Source organism: Saccopteryx bilineata, chromosome 3 (assembly GCF_036850765.1).
Source record: "Saccopteryx bilineata isolate mSacBil1 chromosome 3, mSacBil1_pri_phased_curated, whole genome shotgun sequence".
NCBI lineage: Eukaryota > Metazoa > Chordata > Mammalia > Chiroptera > Emballonuridae > Saccopteryx > Saccopteryx bilineata.
The window spans coordinates 279,176,665-279,191,702 of record NC_089492.1 but is presented as its reverse complement, the minus strand read 5'-3'; the positions used below and the strand labels follow the sequence as shown (position 1 = coordinate 279,191,702).

At 48.7% G+C, this 15,038-nt stretch overlaps 1 protein-coding gene across 1 annotated transcript in view; it reads left to right on the top strand.

The window, feature by feature from the left end:
• Window positions 1–15,038, top strand: part of VWA5B1 (von Willebrand factor A domain containing 5B1) — a 46,265-nt gene that overhangs the window by 19,727 nt on the left and 11,500 nt on the right. Inside the window, exons 10-17 of the mRNA XM_066270238.1 lie at window positions 440–642; window positions 1,049–1,163; window positions 2,859–3,044; window positions 4,280–4,460; window positions 5,617–5,807; window positions 9,385–9,586; window positions 10,035–10,358; window positions 12,839–12,976. Of these exons, the coding sequence (XP_066126335.1) occupies window positions 440–642; window positions 1,049–1,163; window positions 2,859–3,044; window positions 4,280–4,460; window positions 5,617–5,807; window positions 9,385–9,586; window positions 10,035–10,358; window positions 12,839–12,976 (1,540 nt within the window). The remainder of the gene's footprint in view (window positions 1–439; window positions 643–1,048; window positions 1,164–2,858; window positions 3,045–4,279; window positions 4,461–5,616; window positions 5,808–9,384; window positions 9,587–10,034; window positions 10,359–12,838; window positions 12,977–15,038) is intronic.

Here is a 15,038-nt window from a genome sequence, read left to right as displayed (position 1 = left end):
CTTCTGGTGGGCAGAGGTTAATTTGGGAACAGGACTCAAATCTACTGAGGCTGAACTATCATCCAGTTTTCAACCAATGCACCACAAGAATTTTTAAAACATGCAATACCTGACTATTTAGGTATTCTAAATACACTGACTTCTTTTCCCTTAGACTGTCAAATAAAATAAAATAAAAGACAACAGCCAACACAACAATAGCTGGCCTGTGTGAATGAATCAAAATTATACCTACTTTTTTTCAAATTGGCAAAAAATAGATTTTTTTTGGTGTGCTGCAGAATTGTAGTAATTAGTTTATGTGTGCCATGAGATGAAAAAGGTTGAAAAATCACTGATCTTGGGAAACAAAAGGACTCATCCCCCAAGGGGCTTAGCGTCTCTGCACCGGACGGTGACCCTGGGAACTATCTCCCCTGCCCATGTGCCCTTCCTGCAGGAGACCTTGGCGGTGGCCTGTGATAACGTTCAGAGAATGCAGGCTGACATGGGTGGCACCAATATCCTCTCCCCGCTCAAGTGGGTCATCCGGCAGCCCGTGCACCGCGGTCACCCGCGGCTCCTCTTCGTGATCACTGACGGCACAGTCAGCAACACCGGGCGGGTGTTGGAGCTGGTGCGCAACCACGCCTTCTCCACCAGGTGCGCACAGGCTGAAGGTCTAGGACTTGGTTGTCTTGGGCTGCCCTGGGCTTGGGTTTCCAGGAACCAGACAACATGGAAAATGACAGAAGGAGAGGAAAGAACCCTAGAGTGCTTTGCTTCCAGGGTGGTGTGGCTGACTTCACAGTTTACCTTTTCCCCTCAAAAGTTCGGGAGGGATGCCATGCCCACACCTCCGCATACAGCCCCTGAGGAGCAGCCTTGGCAGAGAAAGGTCTTTCCGTTGTAAATGGCTATTGGTGGCCCTCTTTCCTCACCCTCGGCCCAAAGCTGGGGCCAGCGGTAAACTAGCTCTTCCATGTCATGCTCTGTCCCTTTCCCCATCAGGGGACAAAGATGGCAGAGAGGGTGGGAAACAGCAACCTCTCTCCTCCCCTTCTCCCAGGTGCTACAGCTTTGGAATTGGACCCAACGTCTGCCACAGGCTGGTGAAGGGGCTGGCGACTGTGTCCAAGGGCAGTGCTGAGTTCCTGGCAGAGGGGGAGCGGCTGCAACCCAAGGTAGGTAGACGGACCCCATCCCTCTGGTCCTGGAACCCCAGAGGCCCAGACTGGTCATACACAACTCAGTGATGGAGCTAGGATTTCACCTCGAATCTGAGCTCTCCACCGGGCCGTACTGCTGCCCAGTGAGAGTCAGAGAAGGGGAAGCCACAGAGCGGGCCACTCAAGAAGCTAGCACAGGACACCGGCTCCCCTGGTCTCCAGCCCCTGGGGCACGTGCTCCACCCCTGGCTGGGCAGCATTGGGGCTCCTGGTGGAGTCCTGCCTCTATGCAGATGGAGTTGTATTTGGGGCCATTTCTGGCCATGTTCCTGATGGTGACACGTGGTGGCTCAGAGGGATGTAAAGGGATCAGAACTCAAGGCGATTTCATCTTCTCTCCATTTCCTGCACACTTGGCACAAATAATCCAACTCCTAGAAAATCCCTGGGTCAGCCCAGGAACCAGAGACAGAGCTGGAGTTAAGAGTGCAAGAAGTTGGCTGGAGGACGCCTCTGGGGAAAAGAGGAGGAGACGGGAAGGAGAACTCTCAGTCTGTGATGCAGATGTGAATATGAGAAAGGAAAGACGGGAGCAGCTCCTGGCAGGCGAGCCCCAGACTGCGGCGCAGGTCTGGCAAGGTCGCAGCCAACCCAGCGGGAGCAAAGACTGCCCCCCGCTCAGCCCACCAGGTAGTCTGCGTTGGGCTGAAATGCCAGGCACTGGACTCCCTGCCATGCTCAGTCAGCGCCCGGGGGCTTCCAGGGAGAGGGAGAGGCATGGTCTTGGATCCTAAACCAGGGCTTTGCATCTGGAGACTGTCACCTAACAGTCGCTCCTGAAGCGAGATTTGAGAGTGCACTTCTTTGGCTCCAACAATCCCCAGATCACTTTTCTCGTGCCTTGCAGTACATTTGAGGAAACCAGCCCACATGCTGCCAAACCATAGCTGTCACTTACTGAACACCCATCAAGTGACAGATAATTCTGATCCAGGATCTCAGATATTCCTCCCAACTATACTGAGAGTTGAGAATTACTAACTAGACTTAAGAAGTGGGGAGAATGAGGCCCAGGAAAACAAACTGACTTGTTCAAGATCAGTATCTAGGCCATGTTTTTTTGTTTGTTTGTTTGTTTTTATTAATTTTAATGCAGTGACATTGATAAATCAGGGTACATATTTCAGAGAAAACATCTCCAGGTTATTTTGACATTTGATTATGTTGCATACCCCTCACCCAAAGTCAAATTGTCTTCTGTCACCTTCTATCTGGTTTTTTTGTGCCCCTCCCCTCCCCCACTCCCTCTCTTTCCCTCCTCGCCCCCCCCCCCCCGTTACCATCACATTCTTGTCCATGTCTCTGAGTCTCATTTTTATGTCCCATCTACGTATGCATTCATATAGGCCATGCTTTGATGCAAACTTTCCGTATGCCCTGGGCTAGTCATGACCCTACGTTCAGTCTTGGATTTTCTCATTTATAAAATGCTAAACTTAGAGAAGATAATGAAAAATTTTCTCCAACTCTGACATTCTAAGAGTCTAAGAAGTGGCTCATTCACTGGTGGGCAAGTCACTGCAGGGCCTCTTGTCACTTTTTCCCTGCTCACATCCTCATATGGTCCCACCCACTGGTCTTTGTGCTTCTCATCTGGACATACCACTGCTCACACGCTTGCCCTAACCGTATTTCAATCTTGCCCAACAGATGGTCAAATCCCTGAAGAAGGCCATGGCCCCGGCCCTGAGCGATGTGACTGTGGAGTGGGTCTTCCCTGAGACCACAGAAGTGCTGATCTCACCTGTCAGCGCCAGCACCCTCTTCCCTGGAGAACGGCTGGTGGGGTACGGCATTGTGTGTGATGCCGCCTTATACACCTCCAATTCCAGATCGGTAAGTACTTTAGAAATGCCAGGGGCCGCAGGGGGTCTAGAAACCTGCCCACAAAGCCACCCTAGCTGGAAAGACTGTTCACGGCATGTAGGAATGAATGAGATCTGGGCTTACGGTTGTGAGGTACGATTGTCAGGCCATGGGCATTCGGTCGTGGGGATGCTGCTTGGGTAAATGCTACCATCTCACTCTGTGGTTCTCAAGGTGCCCTGCAGCAAAAGAACAGGGGGAACATGTTTAAAATGCAGAGTCCTAGTGCCAACCAGGTCTACTGAATTAAAGGCTCTGTGGAGAAGGCCTAGGAACCCCAAGTGATTCTGATGAACAACTACACTCAGGTTTCTTTTCTCGAACCCTCTAGTCGGGTCATGGCTCCTTAAATGAGTTTGCGTGTTATTTGTTTACACTGACATTTTTCTTCTATGTGGTGGCAGAAGCGGGATAAAGTGGGGGAACTTCTCAAAGGGAGGTGGAATTCATGCTAACATGTGTGAGATTACCTGAGAAGCTATTTCTTCACTCATCTTCCCTTCTTAGTGAGTTTCTGCATACCCCTTTGCCTTGAAGGATGTAGCAACTTGTCTTGTTTTCAAACAGGAGTCACGAACTCAATGCCTAGACGGATCCCTGATAGAAAACAGGAAACTTTTATTTTGACACATTGACTTTTTAACCAATAAAACATTAAATGTAAATATATATGGCCACAAAGTGAATGCTTAACAGTAAAGGGTGGTAGGATATTGTTCAGTCAAATGTTTAAAAGAATAGTTGGCATGCAGAATGTCCAAAATGTTTAAGTGCAAAATTCAAAATGCTGTCAAATGTAAATAACATAGTCCAGTTTTTATAAAACCAAAATGACCTCCAAAAACCTCTAGTTTTTATATATCTGTTTATATTATGGAGATTGGAATAGAAGGAACATATAGTTCATTCTGTTCATCTTGGTTACTTATTTGGAGACAGCAGTGGCATTCAGAATTACATTTTTTTAAAAAAATTATAAAGAAGATGATTAAAAATATAAACAATATAAGTGATATGAAGTCATTTCCATTCACCACCTCTTCACAAAAGTTTGCTAAATTCCCCAAGCAAGCAAAACACTTTTTTTCTATTCTAGCTCTTCCAGGACGGGACCTCCGCCACCTCCTCTCACACGGCTTGCTGCTCTGTGGATGCTTCCTGACACCTGGCCTCACCCTGGCCCTCTTTTCTCTCCCTTCCTCCAGGACAAGAGACGATACAGCATACTGCACTCTCAGGAGTCCAGCAGCTCTGTCTTCTACCATTCACAGGATGAGGGGCCCGGCCCAGACAGTGGAGATTGTGCCAAGAGCTCGGGGGCATCCTACAACCTGAGACGGGCCAAAGATGCCCGGCCCTCTAGCGGGGACTCTACCACCAATCCCGGTAAGTGCCGTGCCTCGAGCTCCACTGGCTTCTCCAGATGCCTCCATCGCCACATTTTACTGAGCGCTTTATACAAACCGTCTCACTGAGTAGTTAGCAGTGGTGGAGGTGGGTTCTACCTATTGTACAGATGAGGAAACTGAGGCAGGGAATTTAAGTAACTTGGCTAAGCTCACAGAACTTGAAAAAGGTGGAGTGCAGATCAAGAGTCTAGCCCTGGGCCCTGGCTGGTTGGCTCAGCGGTAGAGCGTTGGCCTGGCGTGCGGGGGACCCGGGTTCAATTCCCGGCCAGGGCACATAGGAGAAGCGCCCATTTGCTTCTCCATCCCCTCCTCCTTCCTCTCTGTCTCTCTCTTCCCCTCCCGCAGCCAAGGCTCCATTGGAGCAAAGATGGCCGGGCCCTGGGGATGGCTCCTTGGCCTCTGCCCCAAGCGCTAGAGTGGCTCTGGTCGCAACATGGCGACGCCCAGGATGGGCAGAGCATTGCCCCCTGGTGGGCAGAGCGTCGCCCCTGGTGGGCGTGCCGGGTGGATCCCGGTCGGGCGCATGCGGGAGTCTGTCTGTCTCTCCCCGTTTCCAGCTTCAGAAAAATACAAAAAAAAAAAAAAAAAAAAAAAAAGAAGAAGAGTCTAGCCCTGTCTGCCTCCAAAGCCTGGGTATGGGGTTAGTTTCCACCCGGAGGGTATTTGCGGATCACCTGCCAAGGCTACAAACTGAGCACAGAGTGGATAGCAAAGACTGCTCAGATGTGGCCCCCGTTCTTCACAAGCTCTCCAGCTAGTGGGAGAGGTGCAGTCAGCCTGAATACTTATAGGAGGCAGTGTAACAGGGGCCACAGAAGAGTCCAGGCAGCAGAAACTGCCAGAGCAAAGGTGTGGCGATGTAACACCTAGAAAATACATCCACGATGAGTTACTGATCTACTCTGCTTCAAGCACCTAGAACCCTATAAAGGGGAGCACTGGGTGACAGTTAAGGCCAGGTTAGGCAGGGCTCTGAATGCCCGCTGAGGGGAGGCACCCGAACGCATTTCAGTAGGTGAGCAGTGGAAAACTCACGAGGTTTCCAAGCATGAAAGGGTATGCAAGCCCCTCTCTCTTTCCCTGCTATCTTCCTCCTCCACTCTGGTGGCTCCCCCATCACCACCCCTGTCCAGGGCTGGACTTCTCTCCGCGACGGCGGGCATACAGCACCAACCAGATCACCAACCACAAGCCCTCCCCAAGGGCCACCACGGCCAGTGACCCCACCATGGCTGCCAGGAGATACCCACTGCGGAAAGTTAAGCTGCAGGACCTCACCAACCAGCCCAGCCCAGATGCCCCGCAGTGGCAGGCTGACGTGCAGGTACCCACGCAGGGCAGGTTGGAGTTGGAGGAGGCCATGGGTGGGGGTGAGCTGCATCTCTTGCTTGAACCAGAAGGACAGAACCTGCTCATAACTTACACAGAGAACTAAGTCACCGCATCTTTCTTTTTCTCACCTTGAAATCAAGCAGAGTCTGCTACTCACACATGTTACTTAACCTCTGTGAGCCCCAATGTCTTCATCTATGGAATGGGAAAAATAGCTCGTGCAGGTGGTTGAACAGCCATCAACAGATATTTACCGTCATCTGCATGACCGCCAATGACACCTTCCTAATAATGATAACCATTGGTCAATGACATCACCTATTCTCTGCACACAGCACTTCCCAGTTGGCAAGGAGCACCCCCCATCTACTCTCTCATTTGATTTTATAGCACTCCTGGGAAGAGGGAGCATGGGAGCTGGCCACCCTGACTCTGTACAGATGTGGATATTAAGGATCAGATTTATCCAGGGTCATACAGCTTATCAGGAGATTAAAACCCAGGACCCACTGCCTGCAAAGCCCTTGCTTCCCTCTCCATCACACAGCACCTTCTGCAAATCCCAAGGGTTGTGCATTCCCCCAGGGCAGAGATCATCGCATAGTTAGAGCCCCAGCAGGACCAGTCCACTTCCAGCTAAAACTGCAGTTTCTCAGCCTCAGCATTATGGACATGATCATTCTCTGTTGTGGGACCATCTTGTGTATTGCAGAAAATGTGGCAGAATCCCTTGCTTCTCTCAAATGAATGCCAGTAACACTGCCACCCCCAGTCACGACAATTACAAATGTCTACAGATATTGCCAAATGTCCCTCGGGGAGAGAGACAGTCATCAGGTTGAGAAACACTGGCCTAAACCAGATTGGTATCTGGTATCATCTGCAGGCCTTATCCCATGTTCTGAGGAGGGGGCTTTGTGCAACCTTGTCACGGTGAGTCCGTGCTTCCTTGATGCAGACTTTCACTCCCCACTCCCAGCCCCCACCTCCACAGACACACAGCCTCTCTGCTGCCCAGGGGAAGAAACACTGCCAGCTTGGCCCTTCTCTGTCCTTAGCTAGAGGGATGCAGTTAGAAGACACTACCTTGAAATCAGGCAGAGTCTGCTACTCACACATGTTACTTGACCTCTGTGAGCCCCAATGTCTTCATCTATGGAATGGGAAAAATAGCTCATGCAGGTGGTTGAGCTAACAGCCATCAACAGATATTTACTGGGAACCACCTGTAAGTGGACTCTTGCACACATCAAGTGCTGCGGCACCAGGCACACAGTAGGTGTTCTATAAATGCAGCTCTACTTGGTGAGAGCTCTGGGCAGCTTGGCTTCTCTTCTCTCCCACTTGCTCTGCCCCATCCCCTGCTTGCCTTCTTTCCCAGTCTGATTCTCCCCAGCCCACTTGGACAAACCTACACGCAGATGCTCCTATCCACACACTCTTTCCCTGCAGCCTCTGGCTGAAGGGCTGAGCCTGAGACTAATCTATCGCCATGGAAACTGTAGCAGCTTCTGTTTCTCCGTGTGGTGGTGATGGCAGGGCGAAGGTAGGGGGAAACCCAGTCTCTGATGAAGGAGAAGGGGTCAAGGATCCCCTGGGATGCAGTGGCCCTGACAGGGTACCAGCTTTCACTGAGGCCATTCTAAGAGGGACCAGTCCCTGTCTCTCCCACACCCTTGGACCATCCCTACCCCTCAGGCCCAGAGGAGACAGGAAGGAGCCCCCATCTAATGGGGAGGTACTGTCTCCTTCCCAATAAATACTTGATGGAGATTGAAAAAGACTCCACGGTTAACTGTTGGCCTAAAAGACTGAGAAACACTTCTCTCTCAGTAAGCGCCCTTGTGCCCCATCTCCTACCAGGCCATGCGTATGTTGCCAGAGACACAAAATTCATTTTTAACTAATTTAACATTCTTCAATTACAAAGGTAATATATATTCAGAGGTTGTAACAACTCAACAGTTCAGCTGAGTATAAAGTAAAAAGAAAAGTACCCCTTCCCAGGGCCCAGACCCACTCGGTTTTGAGTATTTCCTTCCAGAAACACTACACACACACACACACACACACACACACATGCAACATGCACAGATGTTTTAAATAATCACATATACAAATCTCTTTCCAAGTTACTTTTTGATGTCTTCTTAATTCACTTTTTTATCTACAGTAAAATTACTCTTGTTGGTGAATAGCACCACCAGTTTTGATAAATGAATAGTCATGTAACTATTTCCACAATCAAAATACAGAACAGTTGCAAATTTTTTCAATAAATTTTATCTTGGGCATCTTTCCATGTTAGTTTTTAAAAACTGCCCCTTTCAGGGCAGTGTTGTGTGGTATTGTGCATATGGATGTACCATAACTTAGTTGCCAACCCTTATTGAAAGTCATTGAGATACTTCCCAGATTTTCACAAAATCTTTTTTTTAACAATCTAGCAGCAAATATACAGTCTGCGTACATAGATATTTACATCCTTGTGTATTTCCGCAGAATACAATTCCTAAAAGTGGAATCGCTGAATCAAAGGAGCTTGTGCCTTTTATTTAAATTTAAAGATTCTATTATAAAATGTATTTAATATTGACAAATAGCACATGGCTACATTGCTCTCTCACAACTAGCAGTCCATGAGAGACCCTGTGTCCCCACTGACCACACTAGGCATCATTAAACATTTATCTATTTGCCAGTCTGGAAAATAAAAAAAAATTATAATTCATTTTAATGGAGAGCAACACTCAAGAAGCTGAGCATATCTTTATGGGTTTATTGGATACTTTTTCTATAAACTGCCTGCAAATTCCCTTAACTCATTATTTTATTGAGTTTATCTCCACCCTCACCAATGATTTATTAGAGCATTTTCTTGAAAATGATCTTGGTCATGCATGTTGCAAATATATCTCCCAGTTTATCCCTTTCCTTGTTTTTTTTTTCTCTTTTGTACCAGCACAAGAATAGACAGATTAAATCCACAAAACAGAACAGGACGTCCAGAAATAAAACCAAATGTGCACAAGAGCTTTGTTGGCACCGAGGTGGGGAACTGATAAACTCTAGCAACTCAATAAGTGAACCATATTCAATAAATGGTGCTGGAACTTGTACTTTTAGGAATAATCAAAGAAAACGCTAGTTCCTATTTCCTTACATGAGAATAGATTTCATGTGAATCAAAAGATTTAAACAAATAAACAAAAATCACAAATATTCTATGTGAATTTCTTTTTAGTAGGAAAGCCCTTTTTAAGCATGACGTGTGAGAAGACATAAGGAAAAGGTTAAAGACACAAAAAGTTTTAAACTTTATAGCAAAAATAAGTGAGTTTAGAAAATTATCCATGGTATGTGATTTTCCATGGTGTTCCCTGCTCTGGACTTAATCCATGGTTTGGGATTATTCATGTTGATGTTTCTCACGGGTAGCGGAGAGTAGGTCATTTGTCCTTGGGTATTACAGGGGCAGGCCCCAGGAGCAGCTGGCTGCCCAGGGAAAGAGCTGTGACTGGGGTGGAGGGAAAGAGGCCAGCCTCCTCTTCTTCCTCTTGCCCTCCTAGCCCTTCCTGAACAGTGGCCTGGACCGGTGCCAGGGCCCCAAACTCCGGGGCCCAGGGGCCCGCAGGCCCTCACTGCTGCCCCAAGGCTGCCAGCCCTTCCTGCCCTCCGGCCAGGAGACCCAGACCTGGAGCCCTATGAGAGAGCTGGATCTTGGGGCTAGCCTGAAACCTGCCTCAGACAGCCGCAGCCCTGGGGACCTGGGTAAGTGTCCTCAGGATCCAGCACCTGACCTGGGACAGGGAGGACTCCTTGGCCCGGATGCGCTTTGGGGGCTGAGGGGGGAGTCTGCTGTGGCCCCTTCCTTCCCTGAGGACGTCACCAACCCCACTCTTTCCCAAGCTACCTGGTCTGTGCCCCCCCCCAGATGTCCTCCCAGCAGCAGCATTCTCCCTGAGGAGTGCCCCTACCCCATTCTACCTGACCCCTCAGGTACTGGCTTCCGGAGAGGTGGGTCTGTCTCACTCTTGAGGACAAGCCTATGCCACCCCAACTGTTCTAGGGAAGGAGTTTCATGTTCCGTGGAAATAGGGGTGGAGTGTTTACTGTACTTGCTTAGGGGTGTCTGCGCCCTGGGAGGGGGTGATGTCCCCTGGGGTGGGCCCTCTGTCCCCCAGCTCAGAGCACCGCCTGCTTGTCCCTCTACCCATAGAGCCGTCCCACCATTACCCCTACGCCTTTGAGACCGAGATGTCCTCAGACTGGGAGCCTCTGGCCGAGTCCGAATCCGAGGAGCAGGCCAGACCCAGCAAGCCAGCCACTCCAGACCACGTGCTGGGCAAGGCCGTGGTCAAGGGCCTGCACGACAACCAGCGTTTGCAATGGGAGGTGAGCTTCGAGCTGGAGCCTCCGAGCCCAGAGCGGAGTGGCACGCGCTACGCCGACCTGTGGAGTGAGACCTTCCACCATCTGGCGGCCCGCGCCATCATCCGCGACTTCGAACAGCTGGCGGAGCGCGAGGATGAGATAGAGCAAGGTGAGCTCCGTGACCTGCGCCCTCCTCCACCCCAGCCTCCGAGCCTCGCCCCTTCACAAGTCCCAGCCAATGCCCCATCCCACTAACCCCACACCCATGATCAGCTATCCTCCCCCGCTCCAGCCCCCTCCCTTCTCACCACAGCCCTGCCACCACCCAATTCCCATCTCTCAAAGCATCGTGGCCTCCAGGTGCTTGTCCTCACTCCCAGCACCTCCTTCCTCCAATACACACACACACACACACACACAGCCCGGGGCTCCATCCCTTCCTTAATCTGACCCCATCTCCTGCTTCCAGGAACCTGTCTTCCCCCACAAGCCCTGGGCTCCTGTAATCCTCCCTCCCCCACCCAGTGATCTGTCCTCTCCTCTCCTCCTTCCTTCCCCTCTGCTCCTCTGCTCCTCCTCCCTTTCCAAGGCTTCTTCCTACAGCACCCTCTCAGATAGAACATTGGAGACAGCCCTCTTCCAGCAGGTCTGCTCCTCTGGGACCACACCTACCTTCCCACAGAACTCCCTAGACCTAGTTGTTCCACTCACTCATAAATGCCACTTACTGAGTGCGGACTAGCTTGGGGGGGAGGGGACCTCTTCAGGCTGAGGCAGTGACCACCACATCCCTGCCCTCACCGGTGCTTGACACAGACTAGCAGGGAAGCCGACATTCATCAAATAAGTATATGAACAATTAATTGACTGCATTTGTCCTAAGTACTATTAAGAAATACAAGGATACAAGAAGACACTGTAACAAGGGTGGTGGGGAAGTTGATTTACACCGCTCACAAAAATTAGGAGGGTTTTGTTGTTGTTGTTGTTGTTGTTATTGTTTTTTTACAGAGACAGAGTCAGAGAGAGGGATAGACAGACAGGAACAGAGAGAGATGAGAAGCATCAATCATCAGTTTTTCTTTGCGACATCTTAGTTGTTCATTGATTTCTCATATGTGCCTTGACCGTGGGCCTTCAGCAGCCTGAGTAACCCCTTGCTCTAGCCAGAGACCTTGGGTCCAAGCTGGTGAGCTTTGCTCAAACCAGATGGGCCGGCGCTCAAGCTGGCGACCTCAGGTCTTGAATCTGGGTCTTCTGCATCCCAGTCCGACGCTCTATCCACTGCGCCACAGCCTGGTCAGGAAAATTTAGGAGATATTTCATTTCTTCATATCCATTTTGAAATATCCCCTAATTTCTGTGAACTGTATAGTTCAATAATTGGGGTAAACTTTTCTTAAAAAGTGACTCCTGGGATCCTGATGGAGTTCACTTAAAGAATAGATAGATACAGATATAAATAGAGAATATTTCTATTATTTGTGATAGATGATGCTTTACTTATGTAATATTATATGGTTTATATTTTATATTATTTGTATTTTTGTTATGACTATTCCAGAAATAACAGGAGTAAACCCAATGAATCACTGAAGTAGTAATTGGTAAAAGTTCATTGCGCCCACTCCAAAAAGAGTTTGCAAACCGAGAGCACCCAAACCAAAACACAGAATGAGGCTCAGGGGTATGTTGTTATAAAGCAGCTTATCCAATGAGGAAGCAGTGACAGTTCATTCTTCACGGTGATTGGTTGTGGAATTGTCAGTGGTTACCTTATGTTATTAACCTTGGGAACCGGTTCAAGTTCCAGAGGCAGAAGCAAGAAATGACCCCTCAGGTCAAGTTAGTCTTGCCAAATGAGCTAAATTAAACTTTGTTTGTATAACTCTACTGGTTTTGTCAGCTCAGGGAATTTTCAAGGCTGATGATCTCTGTTTGGCTTTTGTTTTGACATTGTATAATACGTTATTTTTTCCCCATGAGCACTTCACCTTACAGTTTACAAAATGTGTCCTTTCTTCCTGTCCTTGGCTCCTTCCACAACCCTGGGGAGGGGCCAAGTCACGGAGACTGCTAGCCTGTTGAGTGGAAAGAGCTTGGGCTCTGGGGACAGACCATCCAGAGTCCTAATCTCAGGTCCATTACTAACTCGCTGTGTGACCCTGTGTTCGCCACTCTCCCTCTCTGGTTTTCTACCTTCTCTGCAAAATTGTCCCAGTGGGCGAGACCAGTGGTCCCCACTCAGCCAGGAGTGCTATGGAGTCCTGCAGCAGAAGTGGCATCAGACAGCTACGAACTGGCAGTAGACAATACAGACCACACAGGGGGTTTTGATTTTTTAAAATAGCACTAGTTATTTAAGGGAAGTAACACTCTTTTTTATTCTTAAATGTCTTACCTATTTTACATTAAAATTCTTACCTTTTTTACATTAAAATGTCCTTATTTTGTGAAATGATAATGGAGGATAATAATCTGGGGGGAGGGTATCCTTAATTGGCAAGTTGGCAACCCCCTGATGTGAAGGACTTATTTGATCCTAAAGATGGGGACCACTGGTCTAGCCTTCCTTTTAGCTTCCACATCTTCCACATCAGAAAGAGAACTTTCTCATCCACACAACGACTGCAGCTTTTCCCTCCACAGGGTCCAGTCGCCGTTACCAGGTGAACGCCGTGCACACCAGCAAGGCCTGCAACATCATCAGCAAGTACACCGCCTACGTGCCTGTGGACCTGAGCAGGAGGCGGTACCTGCCCACCGTGGTAGCGTACCCCAGCTCTGGTAAGGCAGGTGGGCGACGGGGGGCACTCCTGAGCACCCCCTGGGCTGGGATATGAAGGAGCCCAGAGCTGCAGGGAAGGGGCCAGCAAGGGCCTAGAAGCAAAAAGGCCCCCTGTGGATGGATGGTGTAGCCACCACGGGATACTGAGCCCCATTTACTGCAGAAGGCTGTGAAACCACCCCACTCTCCCTTACTCCCACCAAATAAATATGACTTCATGGAATTTTTCTAATTAGGACAATGATATGTGCTCACTGTAGAAAATTCCACAATATAGAAAGACATAAGATAAATAAAAGTGACTAGAAGTGGCAGTCATCTAGAAATGACTAATTACCTCCTTGGTGTGACCATCCTGCCAGACTTCTCTCTATGGATATTTACATGCAGAGAAATCAAAAAGCATAATTTGGCCTGAACTATATCATACCAATGTGTGCTGTATCTTACTAAATGTGGGTGCGCAAACTGCCTTTCCCTGAAGGCAAACTTGTACCATTTTAACAGCTGCAGCATCTCCTCCACTGAAGAGAAATACCGTCATCATAATAGTCAATTACAGCGTTCCAAGGCATTTTATGTATATATGTATGTGTGTGTGTGCACACACACACACACACATACACACACATATATATATATATAAAATCATTTAATCCTCAAAAGAACTCCATAGATACTATTACCATTTTAAGGATGGGCAAACAGAGGCAGAGGAGGTTAAGTAACTTGTCCAAGGTCACATAGTAGTAAGGGGTAGAGACAGGCTTTGAACTCAAGGGACCTAGCTTCAGAGTCTGCTAACCCCCCCTCCTCACCATGGCCTCTTAAGGTTTATCAGAACCTACTGAACCAGCCTCCCATCATAAGACCTTCAATTTATTCTCTTTCTGATTACTGTGAATGATGCTGCAAAGAAGATCTTTTGCGCACCTGTCTGATTGTCTGTTCAGGGTTAATTAACTCTGGGAAGTAAGATTACACATCAAGATTGCCCACTGAAACTGTGCTGTGTGTTACCAAACTGGCCCCGCCCCAAAGGTGGTTCCGATGCCCGCCCGCCCTAACCAACAGGGACCCGTGTTTATCTTTCTAAACCCTGCCGGGCTGGCAGGTAAGGAAAAAATCTCTTTGGAGAATTTCTTGAGTTTTTAGTCTTTTTGTCAGATGTTTTTCATGTCTGTGAACTATATGTACTTTTCATTTCCTGGATTACATTTCTTGTCCTTTATAGTTCCTTTTTTTTTTTTTAGCAGATCTCCTGAAAAAAATGCATTGGAAAACACAATGCATGTGCCCTCCTTATCCCCCCCCTGCCCTGTACCCTTCTCCCCACCCCCACCCTGCCACGCATCTTTTGTTCATGATCATCATTGTTCTCTCTTCAGGGTCTGGCCAGCAGCCAGGCTGCTGCACCACAGGCCATTCCTGTTCACAGTGCATCACCATCCTGCGTGACATGCTTATTCAGGATGTCCACCCCTCCCACCCATCTCTGACAGTCCCCCCCCCCCCAGCTTCTGTAGCCACAATCTGGAAGAGTCAGGGACCTGGCATCTATCTTAACCCAAGTCCCACCGTCCCCTCAGGCATGAGTTGGCACTTCCCAAAGTATGTTCCGGAAAACTAGAGCCCTAGTTCCCTGTCCCATTAATGGCCATTCAGCACAAAACTAGGAAATACCAGATCTGGAGGAAACATTTAGGAACCACTGAACTACATAAAGCTCAGAAGCTTTCTTTGCAGCAGAACTTCTCCGAGCCTTAGGATATTCATACACATCAGGAGAATCAGAGAACAGACTATAGTATGCAGCGGCTTCAGAGTTTATTCCCCAATAGAACTCTTCGCCCTTTAAAGAATAACTTACAGACTAGTGTTCTCCTAGAGTGGGGTTCCCCTGAACACACTTGGGTGCTGTAGTTTCATCTCTCTTCCATCCATCCCCCACTGGTGGTGCCCTGGGACTTCAGGGACCCGCCTGTGGCAGGAGGAAGTGGGACCTGGGTCTCTGAGACAGCAAACTGGGAAAGAAGGGAAATGGGGTGTTCCTTGAGAAAA